Source organism: Cyanistes caeruleus, chromosome 21 (genome assembly GCF_971803275.1).
Source record: "Cyanistes caeruleus chromosome 21, bCyaCae1.hap1.1, whole genome shotgun sequence".
Classification (NCBI taxonomy): domain Eukaryota; kingdom Metazoa; phylum Chordata; class Aves; order Passeriformes; family Paridae; genus Cyanistes; species Cyanistes caeruleus.
Window position 1 is genome coordinate 5,204,997 of NC_141721.1, and position 17,792 is coordinate 5,222,788.

A 17,792-nucleotide genomic window follows, 5' to 3' on the forward strand; every position below is an offset into this window, starting at 1 on the left:
CTCCGGGATGGACGGACGGCGTGTCCCTCGAGCAGCGGCCCGGCTTGCCCGGGAGAAGCCGATAAATCAGGGACTGACCCCGCGGCACGTCCGCCCCTTGCCGTGGGGGGGGGACCGCGGCACCGGGCGGCAGCGACGCACAAGCTGTGAGGCCGGGCTGCGCCCCGAGGCTTTGGAGGACATGAGCCCGCTCCTTACCTCAGGGCTGCCCCCGGGCTCCGGCCCCGCGGTGGGACCCCCGGCGCTCGGCTCGGCCGCCTCGGGACCCGGACTGTGCCTCCCCGACCGCCGCGGGCCGTGAGTAGCGCGTCCGTCGTGGCCGGCGCTGGGCTCGGGGTCTGTGCCCGGGCACCCCCCGGGCCGCGCCGGGGGCTCGGGGACGGACTGAGCTCGGGGGACGGGGGGGTCTGAGCGGCAGGCAAGGGACGGGGGAGCGGCGGTCACGTCCGTGCCGGGCAGGCCGGGCGATAGCGATGCTCCTCGCCCCGGAACGAGCGCTGACCTCCCGTCCCGAGCTCGGTCGGCTGCTCCCCGTGTTTTTGGGAGGTGGGGCTGGGCCTGTCCCAGACTGAGCCCTTGGGCCCTGCTTCGCCATCAGGGATGCCCGGGGCACCCGGGCCAGCCCCCGGACCCGGCGGATTCGCCCTCGGGCGGCCACTCGGCCTTGATTCATTTTTTATTTTTTTATTTTTTGCCAAAGACGCCCGTCTCCAGCGCGGCCGGGCCGGCCCGGGGGGTCCACGACAAAGACAAAGCGGTCTCTGGTTTGTCAGCTACGGGAGGTGGGCAGGGGCTGCGGGAGGGGGCTGTGGGGCAGATCCCAGGGGGTGCGGGTGACCTGGGGCCGAGTTCCCCCCGGGCACCTTCTGCCACCGCCGCACCCCCTCCCACCTTCTGCTCGGTGTGGGCAAAGTCCCCCCAAGCCTGGACCCCCCCGGCCCGTGCCCTGACCCCTCCGTTGGGGCTAATGTGAAGCTTCTCCCCCATCCTGAGCCCCCTCCTCTCCTTTGCACACGAGGCTCCGGGCGGCCGCCAGCAGCGACTGCCCCCGGCCTCGCAGCCACTGTGCCTTAGCCTGAGCTGGCCGCTCCTGCCCAGCTGCCCCCCGAGCATCCCGGGGCTGTCCCGGTCCCCCAGGGCCGGCCGTGTCCCCCGGAGCTGCCGAGGGGTGACTGGCGGCGGTGGCAGCACCCGAAGCACAGCTGGCAGCGCCCAGCGGGGCCCCGGCCCCCCCTGTATCACGTCCAATTTGTACACGGGCTTCTCGCCCTTTTTTTTTCTATAGTCGAAACGGAATGAGCAATAAAGTGACATTAACACGCCTGGCTTCGCGTTCTTCTCTGGGGAAGGGCCTGGCTGGTGTAGGGCTGATGCTGAGCCCCCGGGGGGCATCTGTGGGTGCAGAGCTGCAGGGAGGGGACCCAAAGGGTTTTGTTGTGCACCTGGTTTGCCCAGACCCCCTCAGCTGGGGGGGCAGCAGCAGATGCAGGTGGGACACAGCTGCCGTCATCCTTACGTGTCCCACTGCTGTCCCCCCCGGTGTCCCCCACCCCAACCTCAGCAGCAACTCACAGACTGACAGTAAATGACACACCACGCTGCATTGACACATGTTTAATACTGAAAATTATTAAAACCAAATTAACAACCCGAAGGTGGGCGCTGCCCCAAGACAAGGGCTCCCAGCAGCCTGGCAGGGATGGCCCCAGGCGCTCAAGCTCTGCTCGCCGTTGTGCCAGCTGATCTGGTGGCACTAAAACTGTCCCATGGCTGAGCCCGTGACACACCTGGCAGAGCTGCAGGCCCCTCTGGTACCTCGGGAAGGGCCTCAGAAAGCAGCGCTGGGGCAGCACCGTAAGAAAACAAACACTGAAACACACCCGGCACGGAGGAGAAGGCGAAGGCTCTGCAAAGCTGGCAGCCAGCACGGCTGTGGCCAAGGAACCGGGGCGTGGGTGCCGATGGCTCCGTGTGCCCCACAGCAGCCGTGGGCACCCCAAAGTCTCTGTGGGCCCTGCAGCACAGCCCCTGTGCCCGGTGCTGCAGGCTGGGCACAGCCCTGGCACGGGTTATCCAGCACAACCCCGTGTCCATCGTGCTGCCGAGGCTCTGGCCCTGCTGCTGGCCCTGGCCGTGGGGCTGGGCAGCTGGCACGGGGGTAACTGCGCTTCCTGATGCAGACACCGGCTCCGAGCCACCCACACAGGAAAGGAAAACGCTGGGCTCTGTCCTGCTGCTTCCTCCGCCACCTCTGACACTTCCCTCCCACGGCCCCAGCGGGGACCAGGGGTGGCCTTGGGTGGTTGCTCCCACCCTCAGCTCATGGGACTGGGACTTGACAGAGCTCCAGGGGCTCTGGTTCAGGGGTTAATGCTCCCTCTTAGCTTCTGTGTCTGGTGTGTCACTGGGGATGGGACGCTTGGTGATGGGACAACGTGGGGTGTGGAAGGCTTAGCAGCACCCCAACCCCAAATCCAAGTGCAAAATGACCCAGGGACAAGGCAATGGCTCCACCCATGGACCCTCTAAGCTAGGCAAACACTGGGGCTGAGCGTTTCTGTGGTTCTCTCTGACTGCAGCCACAGGCAGAAGCTAGATCCCACATGGAAGAGGGGCCTGTGGCAATGTGAAGACACACAGTACCCATGGGACAGCTGGTCCTGGGGTCCTTGGAAAATTTTGTTAGCCTCACACTTAGGTCAAAAGCATGCCTAAAGGTAGCAAGGGGTTTGGGGGAGAAGGGAAGGGGGCAAGTAATGGCTGGGGTGGGCAGAGGATCAGGACAAAGCAGCTGTGGGGTTGTTCAAAGCCTCCCCCAGCAAAGCAGGCAAGGGCACACACCTGAAAACTAACCTACACTGAAAAAATGAAACTCAACAAGCAAACCCTGCACCATGGAGAGAAGAAACCCCTCTGCAAGCAGCACTCCTGCATGGGGCAGCACACGGTGGGGAAGGGCATGGGGACCTGGGGCTGTCTGGCCATGCAGGACAAACAGGCTGGGGCAGAGGGAAACCTGCCCTTAAAGTCCACGGTCTCTCCAAGGGGCACAGGCTGGACTAAGCAATCCCAAAGTCTGTGCTGGCGTGTCCCCGATCTCCGCCCTACGCAGCCTACAAACCCAAGGAGCCACCAAGGCGTGACTCGAGCTCTCTGCACCCAAGCAAACCAAGCAAAAGGCTGGTGGTGATCCAGCACAGGGCTCACCCAAAGCTTCCCTCGCCAGCGGGGCTCTCCAGCTCTGTGCTGGCACTGCCCAAAGGCTGGCGGGACCCTCAACGGCCCAGCCTCCACGTGAACCATCCACAGCAATGACCTTCCCGGCTGGTCTGCCCTCGGGGGGCCCTTCGCAGCACGGCCATTCTGGGGTGGGTTGAAGACGTGGCGTTTATTGTTCGTGGTGGGCTGGCGGTGGCGGCGGCGCGGCGAGGCTGCCGCTGGAGCCGGGCTCCCACCGTCAGGGGCTGCGTGACTCGCTCAGGGGCCCTGGGCCCCGCCTGGTCCCCTCAGCCCTCCTGAGCCCACTTGAGGAAGGTGGGGATGTCCCGCACCGGCACGTTGCGGGTCAGCGCTTTGACTCGCAGGTTCCGGTCGTCCGTCAGCAAAACCACTTCCCTGAGCAAACGGATGGGATCGTCTGCAACGAGACACACACACAGAGCACGGTGAAGCTCAGACCTGCCCCAGGCCTTCCACACATCCCATGGTGTATTCCCCTCAGCTCCCAGCTCCCAGCTTCCTGCTCCTTGCCAAGCTTCCTGGTGGGCCTTGACCCCGAAGTCCATCTGCTCCCCTCTCTGTGCTGCCCACGGATGATTTGTCATTGCTGCCCACTGCCCACGGGGCTGGTGGACTGGCCAGAGGCTGGGAAGAGGAGGTCCCTGCCTGACTCAGGCCAGGAAGACGGCCTGCGACCCTGGCTCCAGCAGGAAGCTGGTGCTATTATTCTGTTGATCTCATTACAAGATCTAAAGCCACCCCTTATTTTTTGCGGAGCTTTTTTGGAGTCGCCATTGACACCGAAGCATTTCTGGCTGGGGCTCAGACAGACACTGAGAGTTGATGCCTGAGAAACAAGCGAAGGGATCTTGCCCCCAGATGGATGAGCTGCCCCGCACGCAACGCGCCGGGCTGGGATGTGGGAGCCACGCTTACGTGTGTGCGAGGCAGGGGAAGCATATGGGGTATGTGTAAGCAGCTGGGTCCTGTGACCAGAGTACTGTTCCTATGAGCACAGGAAACACAGTGCCTCCGAGCCAGGACGGGAATGGAAAAAACAGAGTTTATGGGAGCCCAACATGGGCCCAGATTGGCTGCGCAGGGAGCAGCAGGACGAGGGGAAGGGGAGGGTGGCCAGGAACGCGGGCTATGGTCACGGTGTCGGGGCTGGGGATGGAGGGTGAGCACCCTGTGCTGGAAGGAAGGGAATTAGGGGCTCAGTGGGAAGGCAGGCCAGGGATTGAGAGCTGCCTCAAGTGGGACCGGGAGGTTTTGCGCGGACACTTTAAGAAATGTGTAACAATAAACATCCTCTGCCCCGAGCCGGTGACGCGCCTCCTTGTTACAAACCAGAGGCTGTCAGCTTGTCAGGCCCCATTCCCCATAATCCACATGATTTCAAAATTCAGCATCATTTGCACATAAACATTTGGTGACGGTTTCTCTGTGAATCTGACAAGTTAAGCTGCTAAGAATTCGTGCTGACAAATGCGGGTTGATTTCTTGGGCAGCTGCTGATGCGATTCCCATCCCTGCCGCCCTGGCAATGGCCTGGAGGCTGTCTGGTCCCAGCACACATGACTGATGCCAACCAGGAATCCAGGGGGAAAAGAATCCTGGACAGAAGGCATCAGGGGTCGTGGGGAGGAGGCATTTTCTGGCCCTCTGTCACCACAAAAATGGCTCTGTGGATGTTTATGGTGGGTTTGTCACAGGCCGGGGCATCCTCAAGGTGCCATGAGGTGACATTTGGCAATGAGGTGGGAGGGCCCCAGCCTGGGGCTGACCGGAGGCAGGAGGTGGCACCTTGGTGTTGAAAGAGGCAAAATGCAGGAGGGAACAGATCCAAAGGCCATGAAAGAGAAATGGGAGGAGACCGTGGAATACGAGAGAGAAGGGACAAAGAGGATGTGAGGATGTCCCACCTTTGTTGGAGGGCATGAAATCCTTGGCCTTGTCATTACAATAGTGGAGGCAGCAGGACAGAATCAGGTCATCATTGTTTCCCTGGAAAAGAAAGGGCAAGGTTACCCCTGGCAGGGAAAACTTTACACCCCCCCAGCCCTGGCTGCGGCACAGCCTCGAGACACCCCAACAGAGCTCAGCGAGAGCAGGGCTGCCCCAAGCTGAGACACGAGGGCCTGCTCAGCCACCTGCAAAGTGGGGGCACAGAGCCAACCCCTGCCCAGAGCTCAGGGTCCCTGGTTTTCCCCGAGGAGGTGGTGGCAAAGAGCCCAGGATGCCCCTTACCTGCTGGCCAGTGGTGTCTTCACTGCGGAAGGAGATGGACTCCAGCTCGTTGCCTCGGCTGGTCAGAGCCCTCAGACAGTTGTCCCGGCTCTCAAATCTCTCCTCCAGGAACTCGATGGACTTCCTGGCTCTCTCCTGCACTTGGCGGGCATAGCCTGCAGCCCGGTGCTCCATCTCTGGGCCCTTGGCCAGGCCATCCAGCTCGTTTATCACTTCAAACAGGAAGAGGAGGTACAGTTACTATGGGACAAGGTGCTCCCGTGACCTGCTGCTGGAGCACGCAAGTTGCCAAGGCCTCAGGGCCGGGGCACTGGGAGCTGGCTCAGGAAATCTGGGTTCAGCTGCTGCAGTGTCCCTGTGCTCCTGGACTTGGCTGCGGGTCTGGAAAAGCTTTGCTGCCTTCCACCTCCGTGGGTCACCTGGCTCGGCCCCGAGAGCACAGGCACCTCACCCCCACAATCAACTGGTGGGGGCAACTGGTTCTGCCCTGCCAAACCCTGGGGAGCATCACTGTGCCTCCCACCCCACACTCCTGTGTCATGTCATGTGTCATGTGCCCGGGGGTGTCAGGAAACCCTGAACTCCTGCATCCTGCTCCTCTATCTCTGAGCACAGCGATGGCTGGTGGCACTGTGCCTCCTGCCCGTGTGGCACTGCCTGGCTCTGCACTGTCGGACTGCAGGCCTGCACATGGGAACAGGAAGCAGGCAGTTCCCACCCTGGCACTATTTCCCACACAAATCCCAGGCCTGTTTTCCCACTTGAAGCCACCACCCTGTGCTCCTGGCAAGGAACATGCTCCTTTCAACACCTCAGCCATCTGGCTTTGCGCATCTGTCCTGCCTCGAGATGAGCTTGGAATCCAGGTGGATTCCCAGCCTGTTCACCTTGACTGGAACCTCTTGTACTGCTGCCAAGTGGTTGGGAATTCCAGCTGCTCCAGCCTGATGAGCCCAAGGGACCCCAGAGCTCCAGGAGGGACCGGCCCTTGGGTGCTGGGGCTGCTGGAAGAGCTGCTCTGTGTGTGCGAGAAATGAGGCTCGTGAGCACATCTGGTCACACCCTTGTATGCCCGGCCTCACAGCTGGCAGCAGGGCTGGGCACACAAATGTGCATCCAGATGTGCAAACAAGTGTCCCCTGGCCGTGCTGGTGCACGGGGCTGGGTGTGCACGGAGCTGGTGTGCACGTGTGCGCGAGGGAGCCTCCGCGCGCTCTCTGTGTGTGTGTGTGTGTGTGTGTTTGAGCCATGGCTTCATTTCTGAAGATTGTTTCCGAGCTTGGAGCCAAGTCCTGAGTTCAAGTGGGAACTATGCATTCCTTGGGGGGTTCGGGGAGAGAGCTCGGGGTCTGAGGCCTCTCCCCAGTGCTGTGAATCACTGCCCGGGGAGCCTGCGTGATCGCTCTGTTCCATGGTGAGACTGGCACTCACTGTCTGGGTATTCCAATTAAATCTGTGTGGAGCTGCTTTGCTCTTCCCTGCCTGGAGACTCTTCTTGCTACCGACCTGATGCTGCCATTTCCACACAATGCATGGCTGGGCCCGGGGTGGGGGGAGCCGTGCAAGAACGGAACATCAAACAGGAAAAGCTGGTATTCCCTCCCGAAATCCGCCTTCCTGCTTCCAAGCTAAACAGGCTTCAAAGGGGAGGCTTGTTTGTGCTTCTGCACCAGGCCTGGCTTCTCCATGGTGGGGTCAGGCTCAAGGAGCACGGAGCAGGTTAAAGAGCAAGAGAAACAAACCCAACGAGAAGCCAAGTGCTTAACCCCTTGCTGCATCCCCGGGAGGAGCAGGGGAGCGGTGCCGGGGGAAGGGCACTGTGCCTCTCTCCAGTCTGCCCATGGGACACGGCACCAAGGCCTCTGTCCCCAGCAGCCACAGGCCCAAGGGATGGTTTCCTCCTGACCATACTGATGGCTGTCCTGGGGGACAGGGGGAATGTGACCAACCCGTGCATGGACAGGGAGTTGCTGGCTTTGGGGTGCTTCTGGGAGGCTTGTGGCAGCACTGGGACATGAGTTACTCTGTCCCTGTATGACAAGGGAGCAGGACAGGAGGGCACTGAAAGTGCCTGTGGCAGGGGAGGCCAGGCTCCTTTTGCAGGTTGAAGGCAGCAGCATCTTGGGCAGGGAGAGGACCACAGTTTTCATCTCTCCTGCTGCTCCTGGCTGGGGTTTAATGGAGAAACCTCCCAGCAACCACTGGAGTGCACCAGGACGAAAAGCCATGGCTCCAGGGCAGGTCCCAGCTCTCCCAGGTGTTAACATGCCTCACAGCCCCCAGGGCTTCCCAGGCTCTGCTGGTGCTGCTGACTGCCTTCCCTTGGCTTCTGCAGTGCCAAGCCACGGAGCAACTTGGAACAACTCCTGTGCTGAGCTGGGCGGGCATCCAGCCCTGCTCTCCCCACCCAGGGGTGCCATCCCCAGCCCCAGGAATCCCTCCTGAGCTGGGGATGGGCAGCAGCTGGATGCTGGCTCTGGGACAGGCAGAGCTGTCTACTGGACACCAGGAGTTGGGAAGGAACCCCCACAATGGCTCAGAGGGCAGCACCTGTCCCCCTCTCCCCCCCAAAGGGTGCACCTGTGCCACCACACTTCCCAGCCACTGGAGATACCCACAGGACCCAGCTGGTCCCCGGCCTCCTGGAGCTGTGGATGGGATGTGGGCTCTGCAATGCTCAGCCCCACTCCTGCCCCACACTCTCCTGCTGTCCTCGGGGACCCTGTGAGTGCCAGGCTGGCACTGGGACGTGCCAGGCGCCAGAGTGCCACTGGCCGGAGGAACAGCACCTCCAGCCCGGAGCGTGATCAAACAATCAGAGCAAAGGCATGGAACCAAAGGCTGCCGCCACCCTGGGAGACCACCCAGCAGCACAGCCGTTATCTGCCAGGGTGAGTGTTTACCAATAACGGGAACCAGCTTGCTGTTTTACTGAGAGCTTTATAAGGATAAAAAGAAGGGCTGGGCTTGAGCAGCTCTGAGACACTGGGACACAGGCCGGCCATTTGCTCAGCCTGCCTAAGCCCCAGCTCAGCTGGGATAAGCTATCTGCCCTGATTGTTTAACAATTCCTCCTCCTTGCTCCCTTTGAAATTCCCTCCAAATCCCATTTAACACCCATCTTCATTCTCCCAGCCCCTGGCACCCCCAAATGCACCGGGAGAAGTTTGCTGAGTGCTGTGGGCAGAAGGCTGGCAGGGAGGGAGCAGGGTGACAGGGGCTGAAGGAATGCCAACCACGACTGGGATGAGACAGGGCAGGATGAAGTCTAGTCCCACGGCACGAGCTGACCAGCTCCAGACCACACAGGCACTGTGGGCATGTGGGGCACGGAGAGAGGAAGCCAGACTGGAGGGACAGACCACAGCAGGGGAGAGGGAAAGCCCCCAGCACAGCACTGGCCCTACTCACCGATGAGGGGCACCACCAGGATGAACTTCCTGCAGTCCAGCAGTGTGACCAAACTGCCCAGGTGATCGATGAAACCATTGGTGTCCGGGACCAGAAAGACAGGCCTGATCTCCAGCTCCATCTGCCTCATTTGGCTCTGGTCTTTCAGCACGGCCTAGAGGAGAAGGAAGGACACATGGTGAGTAAGGAGGATGTCAGTCCTACAATCCGTGGACCCTGAGAGCTGAAGATAAGCCTGGCTGGCACGTACAGATCCATGTGAAGGGGACTAGGAGGAGGCTCCATCCATCCCACCTGCACACCCCAAACATCAGCTCTTGCAGGCCCACTGTACATATGTGAGCAGGATGGCAAAAGCCTCCAAGAAAACATTCTCCTGGAAAAACAGCCCTGTCCAGGCTTTGGGAGAAATGGGACCAGCCTTGAAAAAGGAGGTATTTTGGGAATTGTCTTATTTTTGGGACTGGTAGTTGCCAAGACCATCTGCACCGGTGCCAAGGGGAGCAAGGACAGGGGCTCTGGGGCTTCACATGGAAACAGGTCAAGGTGACAAGAGACAAACCAAACCAGTTTGGGATGCCTAAGTCCTGCCAACAGCCTCCTAACATGGGGACCCCAAGCAGGCAGCCAGAGGTCTGTGGGGCAGGGATCCTTGGCTGAATATCTCCTTCACTGTCCTACCACCTCCTGCACATGCCTTGCCTTTTCCGACTCCATCCAGCTGGGAAACCAGGTGGGTTCCAGCCCTGAAAACTCACAGTACTGTTCTTGGTCGAGCCCTTCACACCCACAGAGACCAGCGGTGCTCACACTCACAGGGGGAGGGTCTGCTGGGGCTCTCTGGCTGCCCTCTGGGTTGCACCTGGAGCTCTGGCCAACTCCAGTTGCTAAAACGGGACCCCAGAGCTCACGTATGACTTTCGAGGCTCTCGAAGGACTTGGGCTCCTTAGTAAGCCACAGGCTTAAAAAACTCAGGATGCTATTCTAGTGCTTCCTCTCCTTAAAAATAGCTTCCCTGGACTCGCTGATGTTTGTTGCCTCTAATAGGAACTGGTCACCCGTGGAGCACAGCAGAGCTGCTGTGGAACACATCCACCATGCAAACCCTTCTGAGACTGGGCTCAGACCCACCAGATGTGCCCTGGGCACGTGTGGTGACCACCAACCCTGTCCTGCCCAATGGTATGGGGAGCTCCCCCTGCCCACAGTGAGGATCCCAAGCCTCCCTCAGTCATGCCAAACCCTCGGAGGCGTCCTGGAACAACGAGCTGCATGGGCCAGCAGTGGCCATAGAAAGAAGTGGTTTTTAATTCATTTCCAAGTGTTGTCATCTGGCTTTAAATCAAGGCGGCTTGATGCTGCCACCTCCCACAAGTGTCTCCAGGCAAGGCAGCAACCAGAACCTCACCACATGCCTCCCACCCTCCTTCTGGCAATGCTGGTCCTGGGGATGTGGCTCCCACAAACCCTGAGGGGTTGGAAGGCAGAGCAGGGAGCATGCCAGGTCCTGTCTGCCGCATGCCAGCGGGAGGACAAGCCTTTCCCATCACACAGAGGATGCACCAGTGTCCCCAGGCTGCAGCTCTGTACCAGCCACATGCTAAATGCCATCCCTGCCTCTGCTCTGCCCTGGCACTCACTGGTGGCACAGGAGTCAGGGACAGCCTGGAACCAACCCCAGCACGGAGCTGCTGCTGCCTCCTCACCACAAACACAACAGCAGGTGGGGTATCTCCACAGGGTTTTGGGGTGTGGTAGGAGCCGCTTGTCCCTGGGAGGCACAGGACCCTGCTCCACCTGCCTTGGGGAGATAGAAGAGGGGCCCCATCGACCAATGCAGAGACTCAGAGAGTGGCAAGTCCCTTGTGTGGCAGCCAAAGAGGTCAATGGCCCTGAAGTTACAGGAAGTGGGGGTGAAACCACGCAGTCTCCACCGAACAGCAACAGCCCTATGTGAACAAGAGCAGGCGGCAGGAGGGAACCCCCACCTGCACCCCAATACGGTTCCTGAGCCTGTGACTCACCCAGGCCCGTGCAGGTGACCTGAGGAGTGTCAGCAGGACGCTCACCTGCCCCTCGGGCCGGGGACAGGCCGGTGACCGTGGGGAGGGCAGCACTCTCGTGTGTGGCATTTGCCCTGGCAGCCCTCGCTGGCCGTACCCGGCCGGTTCCTGGCAGCCGCCAGCAACGCCTGTGACGGCCGTCACGTCCCATTCCGCTCGCCGGGCCGCCCGGTGAGAGAAGGACACAGGATGCGCCGGGAGTGAAAGAGCGAGGTCGGCGGGGAGCGTGCCAAGTCCCCGCGCACAGCTCCGGCCCGCTCGGGGAGCCAGAGGGAAACTCGCCTTTGCAGAGTTCAGAGGCCGGCAGCGAGATTTATTTTTGTTTGTGTGAGTAAAAGGCTGCAGAAGCCTCCGGCCAAGGGGTTTGGGGGAGAGAGGAGTGGCCTGTGATTCATGCGGACGCTGGCTGGCCCCACGCCAGAGATGAAAGGGAGCCCATGTGCGGCAGAACCGGGGAGGCCAGTTCTGCCTTAACCCTTCTGCGGAACCGGGGCACGGTCCCGCAGGGAGGAAGGGGAGCGTGCGGGCGTGGATCGGGATGCCCATGTTTGGGACTCAGCTTCGGTGCTTTTAGGGCTGCCAGAAGTGAGCCGCTGGTCCCAGCGTGCCCCAGAGTCCCTAAAACAAGGCCAGGGAGATGGTGTGTTCTGCTGGGAGGTGGGGTTTGGGAACCACCCTGGGGAGCGCAGGGTGGACGGAAGAGCAGAGGTAAAGCCTCGCCCTGGCCCAAGTGTTTTGGGACAGCAGGATTTTAGCTTTGGCTTATTTGGGTTAAACAAATAGGCTTGGTTTGGCTCAACTCAGTGGCAGGGTGACCCCACAGTGCTGGATGTGGCAGTGGACTCTGAGACCAGGGGCTCCTTGCCCTCTCCTGGGCTGTCAGCTCCGTCCCTTCGCCTCCTGCACCCCCAAGGCTGCGGTGTCAGCGCTGCTCCCACCCGCAGCCCCCTGCCCATCCCGCTGCTCCCAGGAGCGGGGCCGGAGCCGGAGGTGGCTCCCCCGGCTGCCCCAGCTGGTGGCAGCACTGAGATCAGACACTCCTGCACACAGCAGTCCCAAATTCCCAGCGCATCCATCAGCTGGGATCACCTGGGGAATTCCCCGGAAGTCAATGCCAGGGTGACAGCATCCAGCGTGGGCAGGGGACGGCTCCCCCAAAAGCCAGGACTTCGTGCAGAGCGACAGGGGAGCGAACTGAGGGTCTCCACCACTAGCACAGAAAAGGAGAAGGCTCCACACGGACCCTGGAGCTCCGCATACGGAGCCCAGAATTCCTCTGCCAGCGATGCCAGGATGGCCGAGAGGCCGGAGAGAAAAGCGACAGGTCACACGGGGTCACACCGCTCAGGCAGGACGGAAGGGCCACCACCATCCTGCCACCAGCATCCTGCCACCACCATCCTGCCACCAGCATCCTGCCACCACCATCCTGCCACCACCTCTCTCCTGCCACCAGCCGCTCCCAGCCGCGGCCAAAGCCGGCGCCGCTGCCCCTTCCAGCCCCGCGCGCTCCGCGGGGATCGGATTTTCCAGGGCCGAGAACAATGCCTCCTCCAAGCCTCTCTGCTCCAGGGCTTCCTCCTCCCAAGGTTCGTCCCCAGCGTCTTCCTCGGGAGTAAACGTGCCCCGTGGCTGGTAGCACACCGGGGCCGCCGCCGTGGCGGAGCCGCCGTGGGTGGGTGTGCGCCTTCCGCAGGCAGCAGGACCCGCTCCCAGGCAGGTGCTGCTCGTGTGCGCCCGCTGCATTGTTCCTGCGGGGAGGGAGAGCGTGAATGGGACACGGCTAAATTTAGCCACTTACTCACGCTACCGCCACAAAGGAGCGGCTGCATCTTAAGGGGGCGGCCGTTCCGTGGGCTCAGAAGGGACAGGAGAGTGGCTATTTTGGGAAGACATGTCATAATTGGCCGCCCCGGTTGAGCTGCTTCTGTAATGCTGAGCAAAACAATAGCAGCATCCAGAGGAAGAGCCTGTTATGTTTCAGGTGGGATGTTTTCAACCGGTCAGGAAACTCGACCGCTCCCAGCGCGCAGCGGCGGCACAAAGGACAGGGGACGCTGAACAGCGTGGACCAAGGGCTGGCCAAGCAGCAGGACATGCTGTGGGTTGGGGACAAGTCCTGTCTGAGGATAGCTGCCACCTCTTCTTGTCCACCTGCCTGCCTGGCCTCTCCTCCCTCTGAACACCTGAGCAGCACCCAGGGATGTGCCTGGTCTTCCACCTCGTCCTGATGCATCCCTTCTGTCACCAGCTGTCACCAGCTCTGTCCCAGCGTGGGAATGTGGCAGGCTGGCAATGGAGCCAGGGAGCTGCTTTGCATCTAAAGCTGCCCGGGGACACAAGAGACCTGACCCTGCTCTTTTCTATCTTTCCTCTCAAAGTAATGGTTTTTGGGGTCTGTGCTTGTGTAGGGGAATGGAGCTGAGTTCCCTCTAAAGCTGGTGCTGGCTGAGGGCCACCCTGTTACCATTTATCCTGCCTGGACCTGTGCTTCCCCAGTAGCTCAAGACACAGTCCTGCACACAGCCAGGACAGGGACAGGGACCTAAGGAGAGCAGTGAAGCTCAAACCCCCTCAAGGTGTCAATCAGCAGCACAGCTGGGCTGCCAGAGACTGGGGAGCAGGGCAAAGGCAGGAAAACCTGCAGGGGAGAAGGCAGCAGCAACCTTATCCATGAGAAGTACAACTCTGCACGTCCCAGGTGAGGCCGTGACACTGTGCTCTCCTTGGGCACAGAAAGAAACCACACGGCCGAGAGATGAAGGATTGTCCTGCACCCTGCACACACCATCACAGATTCCACAAGAGGCAGCTACAGCACCTGCACCCAAGTCCCCACTGCTTGTGGGGGCTGAGTCCTGTGTGCTGAGACAGGAGCCACATCTGCTGGACTCACAAGGAGCTGTGGCTTGTCCCCAGAAAAATGAAAGGGTGACTTGGAGAGCAGCTGACATTCCCTAGGTGGGCAGTGAATGAGAGGCTGTAACAAGGAAGGGAAAAGGTCTCCAGCTCCCATGAAACACTAAATCTGTTGGGAAGAGCAGAAAGGTCAAGGATCACAGGTTAAGAGGGAAAGCAGAGGGGGTGGATGCTGAGCTGGCTCCAACCTGGCCTCATTTTCCACTTGAGCTCCTCCGCTGCTCCAGCTGCATGGCCAGTACCCGGGCAGGGAGAGGACTGGGGCAAGCACATATGTTCTGCTCCAGGCCATTCCCAGCCAGCTATGGCCTGGATGACTTTACTGAAGCCCCAAGGGCTTCTCCTCCACCCCGCGCCTTCAGACTCCAAGTGCACCTCAGCTCTCAGCTGTGCAGCCCCTGAAGCTGCCCACACCCTCATTTTGACCTCTCTCTGCCTTCGAGCATCGGCCCCAGCACGGCCGGGGAGGAAGGGAGGAGCAGGCCGGGGGGAGAAAGCCCCTGACAACATCAAGCAGCCCCCACTCTCCCCGCAGAATGGGCAGCGGCCGTCCCGGGGGGCCCCGCTGCAGCTGCGCCGCTCGCCGGGATCTGCTGCGCGCTGCCCTCCCCGAACATGTGCGGTTCCTGTTTGCTGTGTCTGTACAAGGCAGTGGGAAGTGGGGAATTTACTTACACCTCCCGCTTTAACAACCATGGGAGGCTGGAAGGCTTCAGGCCGCTTTAATTTACAGCCCATCTTTCCAATCTCTCACTCCTTTCCTTGCTGCTTTCTTCCTCCTCACATTAACGTGACCCAGGTACCTGCCAACAATAATGGACTCGATGGTGGGGGCGGCCCCTCCCTGCCAGCACACAAACTTCTACCTTTGCCTTGATATGGATTGCTTCGAATTCAAATGAAAAAACAAAAAAAGGGGGGGGGGGAAAAAAAAAAAAAAAAAAAAGAATAAAAAGGCGAAATCTGAAAAGGTTGGGGTGGGTTTGGAAAAGCGAAGCGCAGTGGTTCTGGGCCCGGCGCCAGTAGCCCGAGGGTACACATGTGCAGGCTCTCCCAGTAGGGCCTTCAGCAGCCCTGTTTTACAACCACCTCGGCACACACTGCAGAGTTCACGCATATGGCCAGACAGATGTGTCTGGCTTACGTTCAAGGCTGGAAAATGAAGAATTATGGAAGTGAAGGGCCCTGGGCATTAGAGAGGGCGGAGGTGAGGGGGAGGGGAGCCAGGGAGAATTTTTCCTCTGCTGAGAAATCCTCATCTGGGCCGCAAGGCTGGAGGAAGAGGGGTTGCGAGCGAGGAGGCAGCCAACAGCCATCCATGCATGTGAGATTGCTCTTAAAGCAACAGGGTGCATCGCCAGGCGTTTGCTCCCAGTCCAACCAGTTTACTTCACCAGCTCCCACTGGGAAACACGCTCTCATCAGGCCAGGGCCAGGCCAGGATCACCTGCAGCCCGTCTGTTTGTCCCCATAACGATGGCAACGTGCTGGCTGCAGCGGCCTTTCGCAGACTATTTTTCCGCCGCTGGCTCCTGCATGAACTCTGCCGTTCACGTCCCACCCTCTCCCTTGTCTGCCTGTGCCCCGTTGCACAGGAAGGCTGATTTCTCACCAAATCTCGCTGTCACAGAGCCTCTGCCGTGGCTGGGGGCACAGCTCACTGCCTGGCACACACAGCACTACAGCCAGCACTGCCCTGCCACTCCTGGGTGTGCTGGTAGCTCCACAGGGAGGGTCCCCAAAACCTTCATTTCAAGGCCTAGGAGGGTAGATCTTACCCAGGGTGGGGACAGCAACACAGATTTGAACCTTCCAAAGGGCCAAAGCTGTTTGCTGTCAGGTTTCACATGGCATTACACCCAGGAAGGTTAATGTGCCATGGGAGATCCCACTGAAGCAAGGTAGGAAAACAGCTGTGCACCACTGGCACAGCAAGATGGGATCAGCCCATCCTACCTGAATCTTGTCTTGACGGCGCTGCTGCTCAGCGACTTTCCTGGCCAGAGCTTGCTTTTTGGCTCTGAGCTCCTTGATGTCCATCTCTCCTCCGCTGCCTTCAGTCTCAGAGTCATCTTCAAAGGCCTCAATCCTCACATCATCCTCCTTCTTCCAGGAAATGCAGAAAGAGAGAAAAACAAGAGGGCAGTCACTGTACGGGGTGCTGGTGGCAGGGATAATTCTCGTTCTGCTCTTCCTTTTCCAGCAGACAAATCCCTGTCAGGCAGCCCATCACCCCTTGCTGATGGGTGACTATTTCTAAACATCCAAAAGAAGCCAAATAAATAGTAAACATTCAGGAAATGACAAGGTGAGACAGGAGGGAATGGGCAGGAAAGGCAGTGACCAGGCTGGGCAGGGGCAGCCCAGCTTTATGCTCTGTTCTAAAATCACACCCTCTTCCTCACCTTGGAAAACTCTTCCCACAGCCTTGGGTGAGTCACTGATGTTTTATAGCCTCCAGTTCTGTGAAATCATGGTACTTCCCTGTCTTTCTGCTTTGCCTGGCTGTTCAGGCTGCACATCTCTGCTCAGGCTGCTTCCTCCCACCTCCTTGCACCAGGGTGGTACAAGGCTGCTCTAACACTGCTGCCTGATCCCACAGGGCACATGGGCTGCTCATCCTGACAGGAACCTCAGATCCACAAACTCAGGTGCCCTTCTCCATTTTGATCTCTGAGTAGGCCAGAGAGATCCCATCTGGTCTGGAACAGATGTTTCAGGAGGAGACATTCAAAATCTTGATTTTAAAGCTCCATGTGATGGAGCATCTCAGGGTCACCCATTTCAACATCTAATGACTTGCTCTGTTAACACTTCCACCTTCTAGTCAGCCTTTGCCATGCTTCTGCTGTCCAGGAACCTTGTCTTTGCTGAACTAAAGGATTCCTGGTTCTCCAGCCTCCTGCCCACACCAGCATGTCTGGACCATACTGCATTTTCTTCCTCAACCCTTCCCTGAGGTTCCCCAGCAGTTCTGCAGACCATTCCCAGTATGCCTGCACTGCCTGAACTGGAGACCCCAGAAGGAGCCATGCTGTTCCTACCTTAGGTGGAGGCCACACTGGCCTTTCCCCATGTGCCCAAATCTCTGGGATGCAGGAGGGTGGGAGGTGGTGGCTGGTGTCTAATTGGGCATCACTCACAACCATGTTCTGCCCAAGTTTCGCTGCTCTCCTCAGTCATTCCACACCCAGAGGGGAGCCCACAAGTCCCTGTTCCTCAAGTGTCCCATATGTGCTGCCCAGGAGCCCAGCTCTCCACTGCTGTATGCAGACCCCTCATCTCATGCAGCCAGCCTTGCTCCCCAGTGGTCATGGGTGGGCTTCCCAAGCCATGCCATCACACATCCTCCCTTCTCTGCACAAAATCCAAGGGTTGTGATGGGGCTGGGTAGAGTTCCCAGATGGCAACTGGCCAGAAAATCCTGCTCTGAGCCCCTGGAGGGCTGCAGGAGGCAGATCCCCACAGAGGGGGTAAGAGCAGGGCTACACTCCCTGCCCTGTGCAGGCTGCCATGACACGTGTCAAGAGAAGGGATTTGTGATCTTAATTTAGAACAACCCCAGGGCTGCACCGTCGTGCACTCAATCATTTCACCCAGGCCACAGAACCACCTTCTCTTCTCTCCTTGTAACCTTTTAGTCATGGGAACGAGGAAGATGGGAGCCCTCAGGCTCACTTCCCTCTGCTGGGACAGCCTGGACCACAGGGGATGGGGGATGCTGCCAGAGGGAGAGGGTCACACCAGGGCCTCAGCGAAAAGCCTCTGTGGGATGCAGATTTGCTGGGGGGGGTCAGGACCTGCTTGCCCCACGGTGGTGGTGGTCACTCTGGTGAGCTGCAAGCTCCCTTGAGAGCAGAGCCCAAGAGGGAAGCTCCAGGGTTGCACAACAAGCTCATGGATTCCCAGAGCTGAGCAGAGGCTGTGGG

General features: G+C 59.7%; 1 protein-coding gene across 11 annotated transcripts in view; it reads right to left on the reverse strand.

Moving 5' to 3' along the window:
• Positions 1-3,369: 3,369 nt before the first annotated feature.
• SMG6 (SMG6 nonsense mediated mRNA decay factor) overlaps positions 3,370-17,792 on the reverse strand; it is a 105,503-nt gene continuing 91,080 nt past the window's right edge. For 6 of the 11 annotated variants that reach the window (XM_023939221.2, XM_086858860.1, XM_086858858.1 and 3 more), the window contains exons 15-19: positions 15,820-15,966; positions 8,881-9,034; positions 5,470-5,681; positions 5,145-5,226; positions 3,370-3,637 (exon numbers count right to left, since the gene is read on the reverse strand). In XM_023939221.2, the coding sequence (XP_023794989.2) occupies positions 3,507-3,637; positions 5,145-5,226; positions 5,470-5,681; positions 8,881-9,034; positions 15,820-15,966 (726 nt within the window). In that variant the 3' untranslated portion in view covers positions 3,370-3,506. Of the gene's footprint in view, positions 3,638-5,144; positions 5,227-5,469; positions 5,682-8,880; positions 9,035-15,819; positions 15,970-17,792 lie in introns of all 11 variants that reach the window. The other 5 variants (XM_086858859.1, XM_086858864.1, XM_086858865.1 and 2 more) reach the window with 1 other exon arrangement.